General features: G+C 66.2%; 3 protein-coding genes across 4 annotated transcripts; 2 read left to right on the top strand and 1 right to left on the bottom strand.

The window, feature by feature from the left end:
• The first annotated feature begins 111 nt into the window (after nucleotides 1-111).
• VMA12 (vacuolar ATPase assembly factor VMA12) lies at nucleotides 112-2,809 on the top strand. Of its 2 annotated transcripts, XM_075719605.1 has the most exons (6): nucleotides 112-283; nucleotides 362-435; nucleotides 513-602; nucleotides 1,755-1,791; nucleotides 2,118-2,230; nucleotides 2,367-2,809. In XM_075719605.1, exons 1-6 carry the CDS (start codon nucleotides 112-114, stop codon nucleotides 2,460-2,462), a joined length of 582 nt encoding a protein of 193 aa, XP_075575720.1. In that variant the 3' UTR covers nucleotides 2,463-2,809. The 2 variants fall into 2 exon arrangements, with proteins under 2 accessions (XP_075575720.1, XP_075575718.1); XM_075719603.1 differs by having other exon boundaries at nucleotides 2,118-2,464.
• A 1,040-nt stretch (nucleotides 2,810-3,849) lies between these two features.
• Nucleotides 3,850-4,472, bottom strand: SEBOX (SEBOX homeobox). Its single transcript, XM_075720312.1, has 2 exons — nucleotides 4,218-4,472; nucleotides 3,850-4,095 (listed from the first exon to the last, which is right to left on the bottom strand). Exons 1-2 carry the CDS (start codon nucleotides 4,470-4,472, stop codon nucleotides 3,850-3,852), a joined length of 501 nt encoding a protein of 166 aa, XP_075576427.1.
• A 380-nt stretch (nucleotides 4,473-4,852) lies between these two features.
• KIF12 (kinesin family member 12) lies at nucleotides 4,853-9,405 on the top strand. The gene is given in 17 exon segments (XM_075720175.1): nucleotides 4,853-5,049; nucleotides 5,397-5,462; nucleotides 5,597-5,675; nucleotides 5,758-5,879; nucleotides 6,051-6,126; nucleotides 6,265-6,399; nucleotides 6,488-6,689; nucleotides 6,881-6,972; nucleotides 7,225-7,360; nucleotides 7,452-7,570; nucleotides 7,709-7,813; nucleotides 7,894-8,177; nucleotides 8,362-8,545; nucleotides 8,652-8,726; nucleotides 8,807-8,928; nucleotides 9,052-9,188; nucleotides 9,341-9,405. Coding segments are annotated over 17 exon segments (2,196 nt in total).
• Nucleotides 9,406-9,414: the final 9 nt, after the last annotated feature.

Raw genomic sequence — 9,414 nt, 5'->3', positions numbered from 1 at the left:
AACGCACCGCGGCCTCCGCCGCCTCCGCTTCCCGGCGGCCCCCGCGGCGCCGCTCTACCCCGCCGCGCTCTATGGCGCTCCGCGTCGCCCGGGCGACGGCGGCCGGCCAAGATGGCGTCGGCGGTGCGGGCCGGGCGGCGGCTGCGGCAGGCCGCGGAGGGCGGCGAGCTGGCGGGGCTGCCCGCCGGCCTGCGGGACGAGCTGGAGGCGGCGCTGGCCTCCCAAGGCGCCGTGGTGCCCTTCAGCCTGCTGCGGAGGCTGCACGCCGCGCTGCGGGAGACAGGTAGGCCGCGACGGGCCGCGACCGGCTGGGCCGCTGCTAACCGGCCCGCCGCTAACCGGCCCGCCGTCCCCCCCGCAGGGTCCCCGCTGTACCTACACGAGCTCCTGGAAGGCAGCGAGATCTACCTGCCCGAGGTGCCGGTACCGCCGCGGGTAGGTGAGGGCCGGGCACGGGCCGCGGGAGCCGGCGGCAGCCCCCGGCCCTCACGATGGTTCTGTGCTTCCCCCAGAACCCCGAGCTGGTGGCCCGGCTGGAGCGGATAAAGGCCAAGCTGGCCAACGAGGAGTACCGGCGGATGACCCGCAACATCACCGGCCAGGTGAGGGGCCTACCGCATCGCCTGCTGTCAGCATTCGTGCCTCTGAAATGTGGCTGCTAGCAACCTGACAGATCCCAAAGGAAATTTGCCCCATAGAATGAGTGCGGTACAGAGGGAACGTGGGCAGGGACTTGAGGAGCGCATGCTGTAAATGCACGGGGACAACGGATAGGGTGTTGAGGGCAGAGGTGGGACAGCGTAACCAGGATGGTGAATTGGAAGAGATACGTCTGGGAACAGCTCGCTGCGCCAGAGATCTCAGCTTTTGATCTGGGAGACTGAGCACCTACGCTAAGTGTTTCACTGGGAGCATCCGTGCTGCCTTTCTCTGAATGGTTACATTTTCATCATAGTTTTAAAATGCGATCATTCCTGTCAAGGTAAAAGCTGAAGAAACAGGGCAATATTTGGGCACTCATTCTTTCCAAGGAAAAGGTGAGATCTTTTGGCACAGTGACCGTTCGGACAAGCCAGTCTCCCTTCCTACTGGCATTCCTTGTGATCCCATCCTGCCTATCCCTCCTCCACACTGGTGTCCCTGTGTATTTAAGTCCCTGCACATATCCTCCTGTGGCGTTAACTCTTGTGGGAAGATCTGCTCTGCTCTCCGTCAGACTTAGCTGCCTCATCTACGTACCGGAGTGGTTTTAGCAGAGCTGGGTAGTAGTGGCAGCAATGTTCCTTTCAAACAACGGAGAAGCAGAGGAGTATTCCCATATCCGTGTGCTCATCACGTTCTTCCCTGTCTCCCCCCCAGTATCTGGTGTTTGAAATGGTGCAACCATGTCCAATTTGACAAAGAGCGTGCAGAGCTTTACAACATTTAGTTCTTGCCAGCTGCGTGAACACGGGTGACAAGGTGAGACCCTTTAGTGTCTCTGTTAAAGACAAACGTGCAGCAGAGAACCCACGTGCAAGAAAACGCTCACACTCTGAGAAGTGCTTTGATTAGAAATGATCCTTTCTCAGCATCCTTGAATCGGACCACAAATGTAAACCCAGAGAAGGCCGGGCCCTGTGGAACTGCTGCTCCCCGGCAGCACTCCGAACTTCTGAGTCTTAGGGACAGGACAGGGCATTGGTGTTGCTTTTATTATGCAGTTAACATTAAAATACAACCGATCAGAAAATTCGTTTAATCCCTTCTTTTAGGAGATGAACGGGACGTTGGCTGAATTTGGGAGGCAAGGTGAGTGGCTGCCTGTCCTGCTGACGCCTGGCAGCACGTACCTACAGGTCAGTCACGGGAACCATTGCGTCATTAGCTGTTGACATCAGACAGCCCTTCCCTCTCCAAGTATCTCACCAGAAGGTTTTAATGCACAAAAGCGTTCCTCAAGTAAAGGAGCAGCCTGTTGGTTGTTCTTATAAATATATTTGTGGAGGCATAAAGCATGTGAATCCTCCAGTACTCCTGCAGCCCAGCTGAGGCAGCCGCAGGCAGGCTCCGTTAGCAGAATTACACCTTGTCCCTGGCCTTACCTACAAGCAATCGTCTTTCTCCCTTCTCTCCAGTTCGCTCCGTTAAAGCCGTTGTCATCACCATATTCAATTTCATTGTCACCGTAGCGGCCGCCTTCGCCTGCACGTACCTGGGCAGCCAGTACGTCTTCGCGGAGACCGCAGCGGTGAGCGAGCCCATGGCCCCCGAGACCGCTTGCAGCGCGCTCTGTGCTGGCCAGGCTGGAGGGGCGGATGCGCTCCCCAGCGCGGGCAGCAGCTTGAGGCACGGGCAGGGTCACTTATCTCTCTTTGTGTCCCCAGCGCGTCCTGTCGGCGGTAATTGTGGCCTCGGTGGTTGGCTTGGCTGAGCTGTATGTGATGGTGCGGACCCTCGAAGGGGACCTCGGGAAACTATAATCGCACGCATCCCCGGGAACTGCGGCCCTCATGCTGGAGGCTTTTGCCCTCCCCAGGAGTCAGTAATTTGGGGCAGGTTTATCTTCTACCATCTGTTTGTACCTGCTCCTGCTACCGGGAAGACTGCTGCATTCCTCAGGCCTCGTCCTTTGCTTTCCCGCTCCTTAAGGTTCCTGAAATGAATCATGGATTAAAAATCCCGCAGCTGCAGAGCAGAGGAGGGAAGAGCTGTGGACTCTCGCCACCCCAACACAGAGAGGGGCGTTAGCTCCTGCTGTTCCCGTTCTCCTGTGAAGTTGCTGTCCTTTTATTCTGGAAATAAATAATGTTGCGTGTTTGCAACCTTCTTCCTGCCTGACAGGAGATGTCTGTTGCTATTCAGAACACCCACCTGACATCTAAAAGACACCGCAGAGAGCCCTGAATCTTCCTTCTCCCACTGCATCCCGCATCCTGCTCCTGCCGAAACCTCCCTTTGCCTGCCCTCGCTGCTCTCCCTCGCTTGCTTTCGGGAGAGCGTTTTTCCCCTGCGACCCGTGTGGCAGCACCTGATCCAGCTCGTGTTTGGGGCCGAGCACTTCCCCACTCCACACAGATCAGTTCAGGAGGACAACGGTGTCCAGCGCAGCCACATTGGGGTTGGCACCCGGTTCGGCTTCGTCTGCAGCAGCTCAGTGTCCTCACGCAGGGGCTGCCGCACCTCCTGACCCGCAGCTGTCGACGCCTCGGGGAGGAGCACGGGCCGTGGCTGCCTGCCTGTGCCGCAGGCAGCAGCAGGGCCCCCACAGGCAGACGGGGCAGCGAGGGGTGCGTGGTGGCTCCCTACCTCCCCTGCCGAAAGGGTGCCTGGCTTCTGCGGGTAGGGAGGGGATGCACCTCAACACAGAGCCTGGGGGCTTCTCGGGTGCCCCAGAGCAGGGAGCGGAGCCAGCTCGGTGCACCCATGGCCCCACGGTGGGGAGGGGGGTGCCGAGGCTGGTAGCACCGGGCCCTGTGGAGCCGGACACCTGCCGGGTGGGCAGCCTGCCAGGGCCGGACACGGTGATTAATGCCCTGATGGCAGCTAAGCCCCTCTGCGAACACGCTTTAATATCTGATACGGGGAGATCTGCCGGCACCTGCAAACGTGCCTGCGGATTAGGGGCGGCTGCACCACAATCATCCGTGGATACAGCCCCAGATTAAGGGTTGTTTTTTTTTTTTCCCAAAAGATTAGTCGGTATTAGGGGGCTGATGGGGAGCTGGCCCCGCCATGGCCATACTGGCATTTAGGATATTGGATGACATCCTCGGGACCTTTGGGACAGGCAGTAATTCCACACCCTAATGAAATCGTGGTGCTAAGCCGGGGGGGGGGGTCCCCAGTGCCGGGGGGTCCCTGCCACAGCTACGGCTCGCCCAGGTTGGTGATGGCCGCGCTGTAGATGAGGTCGGAGATGGAGCCCAGCGAGGTGGGGAGACCCCGAGCGGGGCTGCAGGCTCCCGGTGGAGGCAGCGCCGGACCCGGACCCGGGGTGGTGCTGTTGGGGGGTGCCGTGGGGGGACCCCGCTCCCCGGGTGGCGGTGGCAGCGGTGGCAGCGGCTCCGGTTTGGCGCTGCGGATCCTGCGGGCGCGGCGGTTCTGGAACCAGACCTGGGCAGGGGGGACGGGACCGTGAGACAGCGGTGGCGGCCCGACGAGGCGGCCCCGCAGAGAAGGGGGGTCCCGGCCCCGGGATGGAGGGAAGGGGCAGGGGGGGTCCCGTCCGCGCTCACCTGGATCTTGGCCTCGGGCAGCTGGGTGAGCTCTGCCAGCCGCTCCCGGGTGGCGATGTCGGGGTAGGGCACGGCGGCGAAGGCCCGCTCCAGCTCCGACAGCTGCCCCCGGCTGAAGGTGGTCCGCCGCCGCTTCCGCGGCCCCCCCGGGCAGGGGCAGGGGTACGGCCCCGGGGCGTGGGACCCGCCCCCCGCCCCGTCGGGGAAGCGGAGCAGCGGCTGAGGGGCGCGGGAGGTGCCCGGGGCCGCGCTCATCCTGCCCGGCTCCCCCCGGCCCCGCTGCCGCCCCGGCTTTTATCCCCCCCCGGGCGGGCTGGGACCGCCCCGGGCGGGCGGTGCTGCCCCCCCCGCCCCAGCCCTTCCCCGGTTGCCTCGGGGCCGGTCTCCCCCGGCACCCCCGGGGACCACGAACCCCACCAGCCGCCCGTACCGGTCTCCCCACCACCGTCGGGGCACCGCGGGGGCTGTGAGGAACCCAGGGCTCTTGGGGGGGGGCTGGAGCCAGTGGGTTGTGGCCCCCCAGCAGGGTCAGGAGCCCAGGGCCCCCCTGTGCCCCCTCCCCGGCTCCCAAGGCCGAGGTGCCACTGCCTGCCCCCGCCTCGCCCACTGCTCTCCCGCGGGGCTGGCACCGGTCAATGTTTAACCGGAGCGGTGGTACCTGTTGTGCGGGGCAGCCCGGGCTGGCTGGCGGTGGCTCCTGCCGGGACCAGCCGGGTGCTGTGGGCACCCCAAGCGAGGGGTGCTGGGGGTGAATGGAGCCAGAGGGGGAGCGGGGCTGGGAGCCCTGGCCAGGCCCACGGCCCAAAATGCTTCCACGGGGCCAGGAGAGACCGTAAGTCGGTGGGGAGCCGGAGGGGACGGAGGCCACCCCGTCTTGGAGCAGGCAGGGCCTGGGCAGCGGCCGCCGTCGGCCCTCGCTGGCCGGTACAGCCGCCTGGGCAGCCGGCGGGGGGCTGGCACCCCAGAAAGGCTGGGGGGGACACAGGGTGGTCGCTCTGCGGAGACACTGGGGGGACATTGCACTCTGTCCCCTGCCAGGCCCCAGGGCACAGTGGGGACGGGAGGACGGCGCGAGCGCAGCGCAGCCGTGGGCCCCTCTGCCCTGGCCCCTGGGATGCCTGCAGGCAGGTCCCGCAGGTGGGGGGCACCCACCACCCCGCTCCCCTCTGTTCCCCAAAGGAGCCCCGGCGCGGAGCGGGAGGGCCCTGTGGCAGGCAGAGACACGCGCCTGAGAGTGGTGCTGAGGTAAGGGGGGACGCAAAGGGCTCAGGGACGCAGTGGGGACCGGCATCACTCCTGCCCGGGGCAGGGGCACAGCAGGGGTCCCCGGGGTCCCCATGCAGCGACACCTCTGTGTCCCCATCCCCCCCTGCCATTAGGGTCCGGCCACTGACCTGCATGGAGACGCGGCGAGGTGACCGGCAGGTTGTGCACAGCCTCGGCGATGGCACCGTCCACGTAAGTGCCACCTCCCCACTGGGATTGGGCTGGGAGGGGGGGGCTGCGGCACCCCCTGAGCCACCACCATCCCCACGCCCAGGTGAGCGCAGCCAGGCACGATGCCACCTTCGGGTTCAGCGCCGTGTTCGACGCCGGAGCCTCGCAGGAGGCCGTGTTCGAAGGCAGCGGGATGAGGCAGCTGGTGGAGCTGGCGATAGACGGGTGAGTCCCAGTGAGACCCCCGCGAACCCAAACCCCCCAGCTCGCCCCACGCCCGCTGCGCTGCACCCGTCCAGGCCTCACCGGTGGGTCTGCATTGCTGGGACCGTGCCGGGAGGTGGCATCCCTGTACCACCGCCTGGGGCCATGCCTGAGGCTCAGCATCTTCCCCAGCTTCTCCTGCACTGTCTTTGCCTTTGGGCAGACCGGCTCAGGGAAGACCTACACCCTGATGGGACCCCTTGTCCAGGTACAACGCTGTCCCCCCCTGCCTGACCTGAGCCTGACGGTGGGACAGGCTCTTCTCACCTGGTCGCGGGCGCTGGGGTGGTGGGAGGAGGTAGGTGCCAAAGCGGCGTGACTGCTCACCCTCCCGGCATCTCCCCAGAGCGAGACCCAGCCGGCGGCGCCGGGGCTGCTGGGGCTGATGCAGAGGTCCTTCGCCTGCCTCCTGGAGCAGAGCCGGACCCGCGGCTCTGACCTGGCTCTCAGTGCCTCCTACCTGGAGATCTACAACGAGCAGGTAAGCGCCCACCTGGCCGCCTAGCCAGGCCCTGCTGGCACCCCGTGCCTCTGCTCCCCCGTTGCCTCCCCTCCGCCATACCCCCCAGGTCCGGGACCTGCTGAGCCCAGGGCCGCCGTGCGCCCTGCCCCTGCGGTGGAGCAAAACCCGCGGCTTCTACGTGGAGAACCAGCTCAGCGTGGACTTTGAGAGCCTGGAGGCCATTGCTGACCTGCTCCTGGAAGGTGCTGAGCCGTGGACGCAGGGCTGGGGCCATGCAGGGACACGTTCAAGGGGGTGCCGGACCCAGTGTGGGGGTTCTCAGCCCCCCACAGAGCTGCCCCCAGGACTGGTGGCGCTCCGATAGCAGCCAAGAGGGGCAGCTCCCCCTCCTGCCACAGAGCCCAGGCAGGCTTGTGCCTGGCAGGGGGTGGGCAGTGGGTGCTGTGCCGGGGCGTGGGGCGTTGTGCCCCCCTGCAGCTCTTGATCCACCCCCCCGCAGGATCCCAGAGGCGACGGACCTCAGCGCACGCCCTCAACAGGCACTCGAGCCGCAGCCACGCTCTTCTCACCATCCACGTCCGCAGCCGGGCTGTGAGCGTGCATCCTGCTCTGGGCGCATGGGGGAGGGCTTGGGGGGCTGGGGCTCTTTGTGGGGGTGCAAACAGCTCCACGGGGGCGGGGGGGTGTGGGGGGTGTGTGTATGTCCTCCTCCCCAAGGGTGCCTTCATGGGGCTGGGGTGAGCAGCAGGGATCCCAGATCCAGGGGTTGGGATGCTGCTGTGGGCCATGGGGAAGGGGCAAGGGGGGGCAGAGCATCAGCCCCCCCCAACACGGGTCCCCCAGCCCAGCGCCTGCCCCAGCAAGCAGGGCACGCTGTGCTTCGTGGACCTGGCTGGCAGCGAGCGGGTGAAGGAGACTGGCTCCAGTGGGGAGCTCTCCGTGGAGGCCAACAACATCAACCGCAGCCTCTTGGCTCTGGGTAAGAGTCAGGGGAACCCCTCCCATGGGAGCACGAGCTGCTGGTCCCCGTCAGAGCCCTCCTGCACCCTCTGTGGCTCATTCTCTGGCAGGACACTGCATCTCTCTGTTGGCCAAACCCCGAGGGAAGCGGACGCATATTCCTTACCGGGACAGCAAGCTCACCCGGCTGCTGGCCCGCTCCCTGGGCGGCTCAGGCATCACCCTGATGGTACGTGCACACAGGAGGCTGAGCAGGGGTGCATGGAGCCGCGAGGGGCCGGGGTCTTGCCCCGTGAAGGGGAAGGCTGGAGGGGGACGGGTGACCTCCCTAGCTGGCAGCTCACCTGCGGCTTTTCCTTGTCGGCAGGTTGCCTGTATCTCCCCGTCCTCCCGCTGCCTCTCGGAGACGCTGAGCACGCTGCACTATGCCAGCCGGGCCCGCAGGGTCACCACCAGGCCCCTGGCCAACAAGGTATAGCAGGCAGGGGCTGCGGGCAGGGTGCTCTGCCCTGCTGCTGGGACCCCCCCTGAGCCACCCCCTTGTGCTCCCAGGTGTCCCGGGACAAGCTGCTGCAAACGTTAGAGGAAGAAATCCATGCCTTGCAGCTGGAAAACCTCTCCCTGCGTCGGCAGCTGTGCCTGCCCAGGGTGCTGACAAAGAGCATGGAGGTCCCAGGGACCCCCCCAAGGGCATGGCCGGGCTGGGGATGCAGGTACGGCCCCGCAGGGCTGCATCGCTCCCCTCTTGAAAAGCAGCTCACATCGGACGGAGCCCCAGCCTGGCCCAGCCTCTACAGCCTCCTGCGGGACTTCGTGGTGGAGAACGAGCAGCTGAGGTACGGGGGGCACACACGGGACCCATGAGTAGGGGCTCAAGGGGCTGATGGGGCAGCCAGAGCCCTGAGCCGGGCAGCACCCTGTGTCAGCCAGCCTCTCCTAGAGGCTCCCTGGGGCTGAGCAGGGCGCAGGGGTTTGCCAGAGGCTGCCAATGCCCTGCCCTGGTCCCTCGCTGCTCCCCAGGCAGCCCTGGCTGTCCCCAGACCCCAGCGGTGACATCCCGGCTGGCCCATCCTGTAGAGCCACCCGCAGCTCCTGTGACAGCCAGCCCCCGCTCCAGAGTGCCCGCACCCGTCGTGTCCCCCCCGGCCACCCCACGAGGCTCTGGCAGCCTGACGCGACGCCTGCCTCCGGCCCCCAGTTGCCGGTGAGCGTGGGGGGCCCTGGGCTCCGTGGGCATCCTCATGTGGGGCTGTGCCCACGGCAGGGTGAGGATGCACAAACCACCCACCCGCTGCTGTCCCCTCTTGCAGAAGCTGCCTCCTGCCTCTGGCCGCCCCGGGTGTCCCCAGTGCTGCCCTGGGCCGGCCGATGCCATCGTGTCCCAGGTACGGCCCCGGGGGTCTCTTCGGAGGGGGGTGGCACAGCGTGGCACAGCAGCCTGACTGCTCTGCTTACCCCCCACCAGGCACTGCCAGGGCCCCCCGCACCGCAGCCGGTCCCCGCCGAGGGAAGCACTGGCATCAAGGACATGGCTCTGCCCGGCTCCCATCAGCTCCCCGGGCACCCCCAGCTGCAGCAGGGGAAGCGGTGAGAGCCGGGGCCTGAGGCCACCCCCCTGGGCATCAGCTGCAGCTTGGGAAGCCCCTGGGGTTACGGGGCGGGGGGTGGCAGGGCAGTGGGTCAGGGTTTGTTCGTGTGTCCTCACGCCAGGAGCTGGGGCAGGAGCAGGAGCTCGTCTCAGCGGCACCCGCTCCCCCGGGAGCTGCCAGGCCCTGAGCGCTGTCCCAGTCCCGAGAAAAGGGTCACCCCTTCGGCACCACCGTGGCCGGGATTGCTGGAGCCGAGAGGTGAGCAGGGCGGCTGTGGGGACACCGGGCAGTGCCTTGGATGGGGTCCCCCAGGGTTGGGCACCCATTCAGAGCCCAGCCACTCATGCATGGGGCTGTGGGCCTGATGCCAGGACACTGGGGACCTGACCTCGCTGGCTCCCGGCTGGCAGCTGCCGGCGCCGTCCCTCTCCTCCAGTGGGAAGAGGCACCGGAGTGGCTGGCGGAGCAGATCTGAGCAGCCGCA

This window comes from Pelecanus crispus, chromosome 12, assembly GCF_030463565.1.
Source record: "Pelecanus crispus isolate bPelCri1 chromosome 12, bPelCri1.pri, whole genome shotgun sequence".
In the NCBI taxonomy this organism is placed as follows: Eukaryota; Metazoa; Chordata; class Aves; order Pelecaniformes; family Pelecanidae; genus Pelecanus; species Pelecanus crispus.
This window is presented reverse-complemented; position numbering and strand designations above follow the sequence as displayed.